Source organism: Camarhynchus parvulus, chromosome 4 (genome assembly GCF_901933205.1).
Source record: "Camarhynchus parvulus chromosome 4, STF_HiC, whole genome shotgun sequence".
Taxonomy (NCBI): Eukaryota; Metazoa; Chordata; class Aves; order Passeriformes; family Thraupidae; genus Camarhynchus; species Camarhynchus parvulus.
In genome coordinates this window covers 62,824,219-62,840,104 of record NC_044574.1, presented here as the reverse complement: position 1 = coordinate 62,840,104, position 15,886 = coordinate 62,824,219, and the positions used below count along the sequence as shown (strand labels likewise).

Here is a 15,886-nt window from a genome sequence, read left to right as displayed (position 1 = left end):
AGCCAGGGAATCAGAGCTCTTGATGCTGAGAGTCCGGCCCCACTTCCCTCCCCCAGTGTGTGCTCAGCAGTGTGCAGCGGTGCTCAGATGGACCCAGCATCTCCTGAAGTTTCCAAGGAGGTAAAAAGAGCTGTGACTGGAGACACTGGCTTTTTTCTCTCCTTGGAAACAAAAGCAAGCCTGTTGTTTTCCCCAGGAAACTCCAGGATGCTCTTCGTTGCTTTTTACTGAGCCCGCACCCTTCCATAATCTGCACTATTTAAAAATTCTATTTTTAGGGAAATATATAAGCATGGTTGTGAAAATGGCACAGGCAAACACATAACGGAAACACTAAACGCGGTGTTAAAATAGCCTCAGATTAATAATGCTGGGATAGCGTGAAATACATCATTTCTGACCCTGCCAGCAAGTTCTGCAAGGAACAAAGCACGGCCGGGGCTGCAGTTTGCACCGGGTCATATCTCACTGGCAGCTTTCCAGCTGCCGAGGCAAAGCAGTAAAACAGTGATTTTTAAGATCTTTAAGATTTCAGGCTTCATCTGCAGCATCCCTGTGGCACGTATTTCCCTGCAGCACCAGCGCTCCCACGAGGACCCCGCCGCCCTGAGGTTCAATTTCTACGAGGTGATCACGGGCGGCCCCCGGGCGCCGCCGGAGCTGCGGGCGCTGCAGCGGCGCTGCCTGGCCCCCGGCTGGTACGCGCTGCACATCCACAGGTGGCTCTCGCACTTCCCGCCCTCCCAGGTAAGGGAGCCCGCCCAGCTCGGCCAGCCTTGGCACGGCCTAAAGCGGTCCCGAGGCTCCTGTGCCCCGGGAAAGCCGCAGCTGCAGCGTCAGACCTTGTGCCAGGGCTTTTCAGAAATAGAAATTTCATCCTGCTCCCTAGTCAGTCCCCATCATAGAATACTTCACATGTCTTTGATCCTCAGATGGAATTGGCCTTTCTCAGGGCTGGAGCACAGATTCCTTCTTTTGCCCCCTCTTCCTTCAGATATTTTATTGGATTGTCTTTTATAACCTTTGCCATGAAAAATTTACCTAAGCCCATAGATCTAAAGAATATTTCCATTGTTGAAGGAATAATTATAAAATAACCTAAAGCAAATATTTTAGTACTACAAATCACATGCATGGGCCCTCTTTGTCCAAGGACATGGTCACATGGCAGTTCAGGTCTGTGCCTCCTGTCAGGCAAAGCTGTGAAAGGCTCTGTCAGCAGCAAGGATCCCCAGAGACTGCCCTGGGTGGCACAGAATGTGCTGAAAGGAGGCAGAGCTGAGCATTGCCTCAGCTTTGTCAGAGATCTGAGGGAAAAACAAACAACAAACAAACAACAAAAAGAACTAGGAGCTCTGCCTTCTTGCAATCCTCATTTTTCTTTTTATCCAGCCTCAGCTGTACTAAAGAGAAGAGAAGCAGGTCAATCCCATTTCCAGGAGAAGGGAAGAAATCTCAGTCATTTACTTCCTTCTTTCTTCTCTGGCCTTTGTACTCTTTCATAAATGGGGAGGGAGTCCTGCCCAGAGCTGCTGAGCTGGCAGCAAGGGCAGCATTGCCCTGGGAGCAAACAGGCCACGTCTCCTCCTTCCTCACCTCATCCAAACTTATTCCTCCAAAGGAGAGGAGGATGTTCTGGCAAACTCTGAGCATGCAGAGGGTGCTGAGCATCCCTGCCCTGTTCCCTGGGCTCCTCCTCTGCCCTCACCTGGAGCTGCTGCCTTCTCTCCTCAAGATTTCCCACAGACACATCATAAACCTCAACAATATTTTACATCCTTTCCTTATCTCTTTTCTCAGAATTGTCTGACTGTCGGGTTTGGCTTAGGAGGTTTAACTCCTGCATTTGAACAAGGTGCACACACAGAGTTACAACGCGCCCACCTATGCAAATCCAACTCAATAAAGTAAAAAGCAAACCTAAAAAGGAGTTTGTCCACATGAATGCCTTTAGCACTGTACAAAGTTGTGCTAATTTAAATCCTGGTTATCACAGAAGTGAAATAATGCCATTTTTTGGTTACCCTTAGTCCTGTTTCCAAATCAGTGCCATATTTACCCCTGCAGTTGCTCATTATTGATGGACAGCAGCTGAGAAGTGACCCTGCTACTGTGATGGATGAAGTGCAGAAGTTTCTGGGAGTCTCTCCTCACTACAATTACTCTGAAGCCCTAACGTGAGTGTATTCCCTTTCTTATCTGCCCTGTGGGATCCCAGGGCACATCCCCTCCCACCAGGATCCCCGCATTACTAATTACAAACACATCAGGACAACAATAACTTGGAGAAGCTTGGGGTTCTCTCCCATCAGTCTCCAGGAGCTGAAGCCTGCAGTGTCAGGTGTGGAAAGTTTGGCTTTATCATTCCAAAGGAGCCTGATGGCAGAGGCTGGGTGAGGAGCACCCCTTCCCTAATCCCATTTTCCTGTCTGGATTTCCATGTACAGCTGAGACTCCTGCAGGGGTGGGAGTGGGCTGAATTCTCCTCTCCCCTCTTAGTCCAGCAGAAAGTTGTAAGAAGCTTTTGCCCTGAGCCTCCCTGTGTGAGGAGCAGCATCTCCTTACAGCCCCAGCCCTGGGATAGCTGTGGTCTGGGAAGCCTGGCACTGCTTTTCCAAGCCCCTGAGCCAGCACATGGAGTGGGAAGCAGCAAAGCCTTTGCTTCACCTTCCCTGCAGGCTGGTCCTGAGGGAAACACAACCACAGACTTTGCAGCTGCCCCACACTGCTCCTCTCTGCTTGCAATTTCCATTTAATGTTTCCTCTCCTGGCAGGGTTCAGCTTATTTATATCACAGGTTCAAAGTAAGACTTCAGTGCTTAAGGAAGTTGCTCTGCCAAAACCTTTTTCTAGAGAAAGAATTTTGGATTTCAGAATGCAATTTTTTAAGTCACTGGTTTCCAAAGAGGGTGGAGGGGAGGAGGAGTCTGATCACAGAGCTGAGCTATTGATGCTTGAACAACTCACAGCACATCTGCAGTGCCTTCTGCTGGGTTTTTTAAATCCACACCCACAGACATACATCTTCCTTGCTGGAACTAAATTAAAGTCAGTGGAGTCGCACAGCAGGAAGAAATTTGGCCTCTCATACTGGTTTGGACAGGAAAAATGGATTGTAAACAGATCCATTAAATTATGCACTCCCTGTTTAGAGGCATCAAGAATGCAAATGTGCTGTGGAAGCCCTCACTTCTGCACGGATTTGGGATGGAAGGGGAAAATGCATTAAAGGGTGTAGCTGCTTTCTGGCAGGGCTTGTCAAAGGGGAAAAGATTGCAGAGGATTGTTCCCAGTCATTACTGCCTAACCACTGCACAGCACACATTCCTAAAGGTGTCAGGAAGCAGCCTAAGGAGCCAGTCCTGTGAACAGCACTGAGCAACAAGTCCATCACCCTGAGTAATTGTGTGAAAGTCCTGCAGGAGAATAAAATCAACCCAGGCAGAAGGGAGCCATGGGAGGGGAGCAGAGGGGCACAGAGGCAGGGCTGGAGGAAAACACAGGATGAGTGGAGTGTGCTTAGGAAAGCGTTCTCCCTTGGAGGGCTGCTGCATTCTGTCAGAGAGTGAGATCCTCATGGAGGCATTGCTTGGCTCTGCCCTGGCAAGCATTCCCTGCCTCTGGCATCAGGTACTGCCTTCCCAGAACCCTGCCTCTCCCCCAGGCTTGCTCTGCAGGGAAGGGAAGATAACCAGGCCTCCAAGGATTGCTGCTGACAGCTCTAAAACGCTCCCCTGTAGCTTTAGCCTTAGGCCTATCACTATTTTTAAATAAATACCTCCACTGTGCCAAATTACATTTACAGAAGCCCTAAGAGCTCTGTGATTTCTGAACATAGAGGGTTGAATTCAGCCCGAACTGTCTCACCCTCTTTTCCCCTTCCCAATTTTGCACATCCTTTTCATAATGTTCAATAAGCTCCTTCTGAGGCAGAAGGATTGTTTGGGGCATAGTTTTGCAGTTTCCCTTTTACCCAGCACACGATGTTGCTGCTCCTCTTGGGAAATCAATGCAAGGCAGCTGAAGCACTTCACCATGCAAGGAGCAGATGGGAAAGGCCAAAGCAGAAATGAATCTATCATCAATATGCACATTTAATCAATGATTTATTTGTTTTTAATTGATACAGCTACAGAGACAATTTAGGAAACAAAGGTCAGGCTGCATTAATAGGCTGGGCAAGAAAAAACCCATGGAGAAGGTTCACCCTTCTCCTGAAATTCACTCACTTCTGCATCCGTGTCATAGGGACAGGGCAGGGGCAGAAAGGTGGTATGTAACTAATTAACTCTGTGCTCCAGCCAATTATCCTTCATCCCTCTCAAACATCTGCTAAGCAGCAAGAATGAGCAGTGTTTGGATGTTTTATGGCTGCTTCCAGTCCCAGAGCAGTAAATTCCAAACCCAATGCCACGTGGTGCCGTTCGTTCCTCAGCGAGCGCGTTTGCAAGCACTCATCCAAGCCCCTTCTATCTCTGCATTTCAGACACCACAATCAAATGGCATGGCTCAGATAAGGCTGCTAAGACAGTGTTTATGCTACAATGCCATCCTAGGAAGGAAAATGGTATTGAGATGCAGTGATAGGGAGCAGCCAGCTTCTTCTTCAGGCACATTAAATCATCAGCACCCAAGCAGCGCTTCCTCAGGAGACCTGCACATCACCCTGTGGGCTGGACAAGGACAACAAAAATGACCCACTGCAGGTAGTGGGGAAAACTTCCTGCCTTTGGGCACTTCCAAGGTAGATTTATGGGAAAAAATGAATCCCCAGAGTTTACACAGGAGAGGAAAGCTGTTTCCTACTCTGTCCTCAGAATTCCAGTCATCTAGAGAGATGTGTGCAGCACTAATTTTAGGCTAACACTGATGTCTCAGTAGCCAGGAGATGTTTCTGTAGCAAGGTCTTTTAAAAGATATGATCCTCCACAGGTTTGACCCTCAGAAAGGCTTCTGGTGCCAGTTATTGGAAGGAGGGAAAACAAAGTGCCTGGGGAAAAGCAAAGGTCGGAAATACCCACCAATGGACCAAGAGGTAAGGGCTGTTCAGAAATTTATGGGAGCAGTTTTAATACTGACCTTAAATAAACACACTGATTACTTTCCCCCCTTTGTTGTATTTTCACTGGGTTGATGTTTTTACAAATGAGAAACTTGAGCTTTGGAAGAGAGGGCATTGAGTTCCCCTGTGAGAGCCCATTTGTGGGGTGGGTCACCTCTAACCTCATCTTGGTTTGTTTCTCCCCCTCTCAGTCCCGAGCGTTTCTGTCGAGCTACTACCGAGAGCACAACGTGGAGCTGTCCAAGCTGCTGCACAGGCTGGGCCAGCCGCTGCCCTCCTGGCTGCGGCAGGAGCTGCAGAAGGTCAGGTAGCACCGGGGGCACCCGGCCCGGCGCATCCCTGCCCGCTCGCACCCCCCCGCTCCTCCGGCTCACTCGGCATCGTCAGGACAGGACCTCACGGACCCCGCCCTTCCCAGCGAATCCAGACAAACCACAGGAGAATAAATAAAAAGCCCCAAACCCAAGCCCGACAAGTGTTGGAATGGCCGTGCTGCCGGCGGAGCGGCACCGAGCCCTTCGGGCAGCTCCCGGACGCGCCCCCTGCATCCCGGCCGGGGCCGCGCCGAGCCTCGCTCCTCCCTTCTCCAGGAGGCACCCGGAACTCCGCGTGGGACGGACGGACACCGCATGGACAAACTGCAGTCTGTCAGGACACGGGCAAAGGATGGGAACGTCTCTCGCTGGACTGGCAGGTTGGTCATGCGCTGGGCTTTTCCCGCTTTTGTTTGCAAATCCTTTCACGTTCCCAGCAGGCCGTGCAGTGGGGCTCTGCCAGCAGCCCGGTATTGACAGCTCGGCTTCTGTCTGCAGAGCAGCACTGTGCCTCTGAAACCTCAGGCACTGGGAGAGTCATTTAGGGTCTAAGTCTGCAAACTGGTGCAGAAAAAAAAATTTAAATTACCTTTTTCAATGTTCTGGACACAAACAGTGTGCTGGAGCACAAACCCTTCCTGTAGACTTTTATGGAGTTGAAAGGACAAACACAGCCCCTGTATATCACATAAACATGTATGACATACATATCTTCATTCCTGAAAATCTGCCTTGTGTATCTCTAGATCAGACACACACTTAGTTGTAAATATCTGCTTTTAGTGCCCACAGGGAAATGAAAGGGTGGTTTACCAAAAATATGACATGAGCTGTGCTTGGTTCTCAGAGCTGTGGGGGCAAGGTCAGCAAGGCAGGGCAGAAACTCCTTACTTGTCCTGGATGGAGGTCATTCCTCAGACCTGGAAGTGGTAAACACATGTATTTGTATGTAACATAGAAACCCACAATCCCTTATCTTAGAGCACTGGCAACACCACAGTTGACTGGAATAATGAGAGCTCTGGATAAGTAAGGCTTGGTCAGAGAAGAGTATCTAAATGGAGCATTTGATAGAATTATAGCTGTTAAAATGCATTAAAACTGGCTCCGCTTTAATTAAAAGAGGACTGCCTCACTCTTGATTAAAAGCTGAATAAACATGACACTGGTTTCAGGAGCTTTTCAAGGAAATGAGACAAACACTAGAGAATCCAGAAAATTATTTCTTGTTCTTAGCTTTTTGTTTAGAAAGAAGTCCATCTCTCCAGCTCTCAGCTCTGTAATGGCACCATGTCCTGAAAATCCACCAGATATTTTTATACCTGACTCTTATTTTTTAGGTTTGAATGGGCCTCACATTTCCGAGAGATCTCATGTTCCATTGAGAACTGACATTTGAATTGACTTCTTTATGTGTCACAAAGATGAAATAACATTATTTCCAGGTTCCACTCCCTCCACTTGTAACAGGACCCACCAGCACAGAATTTCTCTGCACCACCGTGTGACAGAGGAGCCTTTGTGAACTGCCTAGAAATGATCTCCTTTGCTTTTTTATGCCTTTTTATGTCACTGACCACATCATTGTTGGGATTCTTACAGACCAGCAAAACAAAGGCAGCAAAAATGCAACAATTATTGATGGCGAGAGGGCTGTGGCTGGGAAAGACCCTGCTGGTGCTTCATTCCTGCCTGTCAGCCACAGGATTCCCGTGCTGCAGGCTGTAATTCAGAGTTTCACAGTGCTGCAGGGGGGCTGCAGCTGCAGTTTGCTCCCATTGCCCTGGAAATGAGAATTCCAGGATGTGACCCTGTGGGGCAGGCACAGGAGTCAGGGCCCGTGGCAGCAGAGCTGATGGTGAAAGCAGAGCTTTGGGAAAGCTGAACTCCTATAACTGAGGTTGTCTTTGAGCAAGAAGCAATCAGAACGGAATCCAAACCCCTCTAAATTATGCATTGACCTCTCAAGGTCTAAAATAAAGTTGCAGGATTGACTGCTCTGAGATGTTGTCTAATAAACCAAATTTCCTCTCTGATAGGGGAGCAGGCTGCCGAGAGTCCCCCAAACAAATTAAAATGGCGGAATTAGAAATTCTTGGGGGAGGAAGAGGTTGTGTAATGAAAGCTCTGATGGGTCCAGGCTCTCTGACGGGACGATCGGGGTTGTGGGGTGCTCATTTCCCCTCTGCTGGGCCACCCAAGAGGGAGACGTCAACCACTCATTTAGCTCCCATCAGTAAGGAATTATGTTCACAATAGGCTTAAAATTGATGTTTCTAACAGGAATGTGAGTGTGTGACATCTGTGTCAAGCAGGGACATAAATCAGCAGTGACCACATGGCTGATTGATTGTACTGAACTAGGTAAAAGTTTGGGGTTTCTTTTACATAACTCTGTGTTCATGGGACAGGAATTTCCCTGTCAGACAACATTTCTTACACTGTCTGTATTTCTCCTTTTGTGCTTCCAGTTCATCCTTTTAGTGTGACTGCAAAGGTGTGGACCTGCCCACGGACCTCGATTCCTCCATCACTCTCCTATCTAGAAAAGAAAAGCTGCCAAAAAGAAATCAGGATTTGCAAGCAACACAGATTCTGAAGTGTTCAGTGCTCCAGTGACTCGATAACTTTTATAAGACTTCTATGATTTCTGCACTATTTCAGAACAAATGACGTCTTGTTGTTAGAGCTGACGAAAAACTTCACTGTCTTGCCCAAGCTCTTTTTTTTTTTTAATTTTTCTTTCCCCTCCTACATGATGACAGCAAATCCAGTTGAACAAATACTTGGTGTTGAAGCAGAAGGAATTAAAATAAATTTTGATCACTCAAAGTGTTTTTGTTGGGGGGGTGGGGATGGTGAGGGAGGTCAAGGGCTGTACTTGCTGGAATTGTTTTAAATAATTGGTGTTCTCACAGCTGATTATGGGTTCTTCTCACTGCCACAGAATAAACACTTCTGATGGTGCGTTACAGACAGAGCTTTGCTTCTTCCCTTAAAGCTTCCTTCCCATTTCCTGAGCCAAAATCTGCTCTTCCACAGCCTCTGCCATCTATTTCAAGCCCTGCACCTTCCCAGCTCCTCCTACCTCAGCATCTTCCCTGGCTTCCACCCACCCTCAGCACGGCAGCCCCAAAATGTGGGATTTCCTGGCAAGGCCACTGACCTCCTCCTCCTCCTCTTCCTCCCAGGAGGGGACATGGATGCAGGCACGTCTGACCCTTCAGTATTTGTTACACGCATTTCTGGGCCTGCCCTCCCAAAGTTTGGCCTCCCTGCACCCCACGGGAGAGGGACATGCAGCCCCAAGCAAGCTCTTGCCCTAATTAAAAATAATTTCCTTCTGCTCCATTTGAGGACTCTTAAAAGGCCCTGATTCCAGCTACTGCAAATTCCTCAAACTGTGCACTCAGAAGTATGAGACAGCTCTTCTTCTCTCCCTAAAATCTCATAATGCTTCTATTTTTTATTATAAAATATTCATTTGTTTTACTGATCTGTGTCAGAATGAGGTTAAATCACAGCAGAGTCGAGGATTCTTTCTACAAACCTTCCAGAATAACTAATTCCACCTCCCAAGAGCTTCTATCATTGAGCAAATTAGAAATGACATTACAGATATCTCACCATAAGTTTTGCCCCTTTTTTTCCAGGTTTGCCTGGTGCTTGTAGACAAATTTTCAAAGGTAGCTAAATTTCTAAAGTATTTTAGGAGTCTAAATCTGTTTAAAAAATCCCAGAAAAACAAAAAACCCAAACTTGTGGGCCCCTATACTTGTAGGCCCTAAAAATCAGCTGCCTTTCCATCGGGCTTTCCAGGCCCAGGCAAATTTCCTGCCTCAGTCTTATTTAATAAAACAACAGCAGAATTCTTGAAAAATGTTACTACTTCCAGAAAATTCATGAATCAGACTATTCCCTCCTGGAACCCTGAACTAACTTGTGAGGTGATCTGTTTGTGTAAAGAGCTTTTCCTGTGTCCCCGGGAGGGGAGGGGAGAGGAGCTCTTTGTCAGGCCTGTAAATATCCAAGTCCCAGTCAGCAACTGATTTATAGAATGGCAGAAATGAATCCTGCATATAATTTATACTCCTATTTCCGCTCATGAGGAATTAAAGACTTCCCAGGAAACCAGATTGATATTTGCATTTCAGTCAGCTGCAGCTGCTGGGTGGGGAGAAAAACATTTAAAACATCTCAATAAACCCAGATCTGCCACTTTGGGTTTGCAAAGCTGTTTGTCCTGCTGCAGCTCCCTCTACCCAGACCTGGGCCAGTTTTATATGCTCCTATTTCATTGGGAATGGGAATGTGACATGTTAATACACAAATCTGTCTCCATCCCAGCAGGTCAGGGGGGTTTATGGGCTGGCAGTTGGAGTCAGCCTGGGGTTTTCTCCGAGGTTATTTTCAGCCAGGAGAAGGTCAGCAGCGAGTGGAGTGGGATTTCTGAATCTGAGTTGCAATTCCCTAAAATGCTGTGGGGGCTGAAAAGTGTGGTTTATAATTTGGGAGATAATTGCATGCCATTCAATTGACTTTGTACTTGCCACTTCTCAGAGTCTGGTGGATGTTCTGCTGCCTTGCAGAACTTATCTGTAACACACATCCCCTGTTGGTAATTTAGCTTCCCTTCAGAGGAGGAGCTGAGCTACAAGGAAGAGCTGGATGTTGGAGGAGATGAGTTTTTTCAGAACTTGCTCTGAGGCAGATATTTATTTACAGTTTTTCTTGAACTCTGTGTGTGTGTGTTTCACTGTGTTTGCCTTAGCTGGGGAATCATCTCCACATTAAATCTGCACACCCTCCAAAAGCTCACAATTCCCATCAGCATCAGTGACAATTAAATATTCTGGTGAAGGAGAGAATAAACCCCCCAACAGAAAATGTTATTTAATGACATTGTAGCTGCAGCACATCTTCCTGCAGAGCTTTGTGTAATCACACCAAGTAAGCAAAGAGAAATTATTCTGCAACGTGAAGCATTTAATATTTCATAAGCAATCTGATCTAAAAAAAAAAAAGGCACAAAATCACCTTTTGGGTACTTTTTTCTTTTAGGAGAAAGTTTTGTGTCTTAGATTTTGGGGTTTCTGCCTTCCTACAAGGAAGTGCTGTAGCCTGCTTCCCCTTTGTGCTTTCCTACTCACCCACACTCCTTGGGGCGACTTCTCATCATCAGCATCTATTCATTCACCTGCAAATTTCAGTCCCAACTGAATTTCTTCCTTGGCTAACTTCCGCTCCCTGCTTCCAGAGAGGAAAACTGCAGATCTCCCAGGGAAGCATCACCTTTCATTTCCTAGACCATACCGCCTTCAATTACTTTTAGGTTATCCCAGTTAATTAAGACAATGTGTTCTAGGAGTGCTGTGGACCTCTGATGTGGTTTTCCTGCATCATTCCCACAGTTTTCCCTCTGTTCCAGTGCAGGGAAGCTCCTTGGTCATAAAGCACAGCAGAGCTGGATGGCACCGTGAGTAAATCTGCCATCATTAGGCTGGGAGCTGCAGCTAAATTATAAATTGTCATCCTAAGTAGGAAGAACATTTTTATGGATCCTGGCTCACCCTCTGCAGACTGCAGCTATTTCCAGTAACTGCCACACAGAACACACTACAATTTGTCAGCTGCTTGGAAAAGGAGACTTGAGCCTGGGGACTTAATTCCCTTCAATCTTCTTAAAAGATATGATCCCAAACCTGGGGATGAAAGCTTAGCAAGGTACAGGGAGGCAATCCAAAGCAGCCAGGACAATCAGAAGGGACAAGCACCTCAGCACAACACTAAAACTCATTTCTCCAAAGGTCAGATGCACAGCCAGGAAGCCTCTTTTATTTCCCTCCACGTTAGAGAAGTGGCAGAGTAAGAAGCATTTGGAGGCTTGCCTGGATTGCTGTGGGAAGGTGTCATGTCAGGGCTTTAACACAGACCACGTTGTCACATTCTTTCTAAAGCCCAGCTCATGACAAGCCATTTTTTCCCCCCTCCCACATGGGACAAGCCAAGACATAAAATTTTGACAGACATGTTTTATATTGGTGACATCCTGTGACAGTGTTTTGGCTCTGGTGTGCAAAACATCTGTAGAACAGAGGGTTTTTATTGCCACACGAGCCTGCTCAGTAGCTGAAGGTTTTAGTGTGGATCCTAAATCACCATTCCTGTAGTGCTGCAGATCCTTTTTTCCAAAATAGCTCCATATTTTGATAAACCCCAAGTGCTTTTACTTAAGGCTTGGCATGCTCACAGAGCCAAGCACTAATCAGAGAATGAGGTGAATTGTGCAGGGTGAGCCCGTGAGTGGGCCTAGAAGAGAGGCAGGAATCAGGGAAATACTGTAAATTAGAATGCTTGTTTATAGGGAAATCCCTAAGGAAGAGAACTGTGAGTCCTCTTGGAAAGCTCAGCAGTGTTTAGAAAATTTCCACAAAGACTTCAGTGCTTTTCCAGCTCTGACAGTGTGACAGCTCCAGCTCTGTCAGGAGCACAGGCTGGGCAATCCCTCACCCTTCCCTCCATGGGCAGGTGCTGACTCACCTGCGCTGGACCTGTCCAGGCTGTTTCCATCCACGCTCCTTTGGAAATGAGAAACTCTTTTTTGCCCCCTTTCACAAAGACCACCCTGAGGAATTGAGCTCTGAGCGAAGGGAAGCATTTACCAGCAGCCCACTCAGTGTGGGATTTTTTCATAAAATGTTCTTTGACAAAATACTGAGTGCTAAAGGAGAAATATCCCTCGCAGACTTGACTTTGCCATGGACCTATTTAATACTGGCACATTAAACACACTTTTATTTTACACATTAAAGAATATTAATTCTGGACACTTAACAGCGACACAATGAAGACATTATAAAATTTGGTAATGTGCAATAAAACTACCTTCCTAAGTGCCCAACCATAAGTACATCCACTTTCTGGTTTCCTTCCAGTGTTAAGTTTTGCACTCTTGCACCTTCAATTACAGAGCTTAGTGCCCATTTCAAATGACTCCATTTTGCCCACAGACAATTCCCTTCCATTTCGGCTGCCTTTTCCATTAGCCACCTGTTGATTAATGGCCTCAATAATTTATTCCTTCGCAGCTTTGTCGTTTTTCCAATGGAAAAGCTGAATTGTGGGGCAGACACCCACCCTCCTATGTAATAAAGGGGCAGAGGAAAACTCTGCAGCTCCTTGTGCTGGGATTACAGAGGGCTTTCCCATAAGGCAGGGGCTGGGCACTGCAGGCAAGTGTCTGCTGGGAAAGCTTGGAGATGCAGTTTGCTGCACTGCAGAGAGCCATCACTGCACTCAGAGAGATGTGTGGATGGAGAGGAGACTGTAAAGCCAAGGAGAAATTATTGAAAGCAGGGAATAGGAAATGAGTAACACATCCCTGAAGGAGAAAGCACTTCTTTGGAGGCAGAATCTTGCCTATGGAAAAGGAAATTGGGGTTCCTGGCAAACCACCTCAGGAAAAACAAGCCCACGAGATGCTCTGCAGGGTCCCTTCCAAACCAAACCCATCCATGATCCTATGAATTGCTATATAAAATCCAGCTGACTGACCTGGCACCTGTGGCATTTCCCAAATTAAAAGCATATTCCAGTCTCTCCTCACAGCACATAGGTTTCATGAACTCTGTCACAGGGTTAAGCTTGTGTCTAATTTAAGAGGTGACTGAGATGTATTATTTTAGCAAGTGAGAGTAGGAGAAAATTGGCAGCGGTGCAAAGAGTGAGTCCTCATGCAAGGGAATTCAGTGGCACAGGGATTGGACATCCTGCCTCAAGAGGTGCTTCTGCAGGGCCTGGAGCACAGGAGCAATTACCAGGTTTAAATACTCAGTGTTACTAAGTGTTGGAGGAGTGCTGGAGGTGCTTTCAGACATGAGCCAGCTGCTGGAAGCCAAACCAGCCTGGCATAGCTTCACCAGGAATTCCCAGTGCTGAGCGAGCTCCTGGGGTCCACCACAGCATCACCCAGGGACAGGGATAACCCTGGAGGTGCTGACCCACCTGACAGCTCCCAGAGGGTTTTTTTTTTGGCTGCAGACTCCCTGGGAAAGCCAAAGCTCCCCCCTTCCGGGTGCCACAATTAGCGCGGCAAATCGCAGCCTCGCTCCCCAGCTTCCCAAAATAATCAAAAGCCGTGGGAATCCGACCCTGATCTCAAAATGCTGCTCTGGAGCTGGAATCATGGAGGGCTTAAAAGCATAATCCTGTTATGGTGGCAGAGTTTAAACACTTTCCTTATCCACTGGAGCAGAGATGACAGCCAGCACCACGACTGGGCTGGGAACGCTCAGGAGGAGCGTCTGGAAAACCTGGGAGGAGCCTCTGGAAAATCCAGCCCCATGACTGTAGGTACAGCCAGGGCAGAGGAGGCTCATGGCCAGATCTGCACTTGTAGCACCACAGGAAGGAAGGAGAAAATAGGGATTGAAGGAGGAAACAGGGATCAAAGGGAAAAGCCGTGCTAATCTCCAAAATCCCAAATCGCCGCTTCAGGAATAAGAAGCGTAATGCCCTAAAATCCTTTGGCTGATCCCAAAACACCAGGATGACTCAAGGGTCCTGAGTCATAGACCACGCAGGAAAAGCTGCTCTGCTGAGTGGAGCTGCACAGAGCAGAGCTGAAATAAGGCCATTAGGGCTGGAAATAAGAGCAGGTGCTCAGAATATTCCAACAAATTTTCTCAACTGCTGGAGCTGAAAGGAAAGTTAGAGATGAAGAACACAGACCTCAAAATCAGACATTGTGCCTCAAAGCAGCTGCCAACTCAAAATTTAATAATCACATGTAGAGTGCCAAAAGCACATTTGCTTTATTTGTCTTCCAACAGCATTTCCTGTCAGTGGGTAAAAATCCCAAACTCACTGCTACCATAAACTCATGGAATCAGAGAATCCTTAGGGTTGGAAGAGACCTTTAAGATTGTCAAGTCCAAACATGGCTATTAAAAGAAAAAGGGGAGGTGGGGAAAGCTCTGCCAAGAAATTAGCTAAGGTTTAGCCAAATTTAGCTAGAAATTAGCACGGTATGCAACTTCTCCTTTCCTCACACCTCTGAATATCTTGCAAATGTTCAACAGCAAATTCACAAAGTAACCTTTCATTTTCCTGGACTTGAGATGAGTATTTCTTTAGACAAGGGGTGAATGAGAAGTGGGATAAATATATGTCTATAGGTGCAGAGTATGGCAGGTTAAAAATAAGATCCCTCCAGTGCAAAGTTCCCCCTGTGTCAGCCTTCATTTCCCTACCAGCCCAGCAGTGAAGGAGGCACTTTTAATTAAGTGCAAGATAAGTATGGAAAACTGAGTTGGAGAAACAAGGTGGAATAGGATTATTCTAATCCAATGTGACATAATTAAATGCAGGAATCAGAGGCTCTTAGTGGCACAGAACTTGTTAGAGCCTTGAAGTGGGTATTTGCACTTCATTCTGACATGCTGCAGCCTCTTCACAAAAACAAAGCTTTTTCAGAAGGGATGAAAGGGTGACAGGGATGTTCACAAATCACTTGGAAAAAGAAACTAAGAAAAAGAAAAATCTTAAAACAACATTACAGCAAAAGGCTGTTTCTCAGAAACACCCAGCAAAACAAAAGCAAAAAAAAATCCTGGCAGCACTGATGATGACATTATTTTGACATCTTAATAATAATAATAATAATAATCTTCTAAGCTACCAGAAGGAAATTTGCCCTCTGCAAAGGTGATTCCAGGGAATGCCCAGGGAGCAGAGAATTTAAGGCAGAAATAAACTCATGAACTAGCAGCTGTATTTTGTGTCTGAGCTCCAGTTTTTGTTTGGTTAGTTTTGGTGGGTTTGGAGGAGGGGGGATGGAATGATCTTACATCACCCTGCAGTGATTGGGGTGGCTGGCTGCAGCTCAGGGATCTGCCCTGGAGCTCACTAACTTCTCACAGGAATTTTTATTTTCCAGCACCACACCTCCCCACACTGGCTACAAGAGCTACATTTAATTCCAGGTATCAAGCTGGGGTATTCCACTTGTTTCACTCACGTCCGTCACTTCTCATGGAGCTTCCCCAGACCACGAGAGGTGCCTGCTGCTGATGGAGACAATTCCAGCTTCTGCAGGGGCTCAGGAGATAAACAGGGATGGGTGTCCTTGAGGGGTGGCCTTCCTGCCCAGAAGGAACTCTTCTAATTCCAGAATATGCTGAGCACACCTGAAATTTTGAGTGGGAAAAGTTGTGCCAAGGCAAGGTCTGGCATGCTTGCAGTATAAGGTCAAATCCCCCCTTGGAACACAGCTCCCACTTCCCATACCAATGAAAAGTAATCAGATTCATTTTTTCAGTAATTCAATACTAAACCAAATTCTCATTAGATTAATAGAAGGATGTCAGGAGCTGTCTTTCCAGGGTTGGGGTTTTTTTCCTGTTTTGGCATTCTGTCTCTTCTAGCTGTCATTCTTGTTTTCTCTGCTCCCAAGATGGGAAAAAAGGACAAAAGGTCAAAAAAGAAATATATTAGATTTCCCCACTGTCTA

General features: G+C 46.6%; 1 protein-coding gene across 1 annotated transcript in view; it reads left to right on the top strand.

Moving 5' to 3' along the window:
- The window catches only part of LOC115902959 (bifunctional heparan sulfate N-deacetylase/N-sulfotransferase 4), a 64,588-nt gene extending 56,453 nt beyond the window's left edge, over window positions 1-8,135 (top strand). Inside the window, exons 11-15 of the mRNA XM_030946964.1 lie at window positions 577-747; window positions 2,068-2,177; window positions 4,933-5,035; window positions 5,254-5,756; window positions 7,848-8,135. Coding sequence (XP_030802824.1) covers window positions 577-747; window positions 2,068-2,177; window positions 4,933-5,035; window positions 5,254-5,373 — 504 coding nt within the window. The 3' untranslated portion in view covers window positions 5,374-5,756; window positions 7,848-8,135. The remainder of the gene's footprint in view (window positions 1-576; window positions 748-2,067; window positions 2,178-4,932; window positions 5,036-5,253; window positions 5,757-7,847) is intronic.
- The last annotated feature ends 7,751 nt before the right edge of the window (window positions 8,136-15,886 follow it).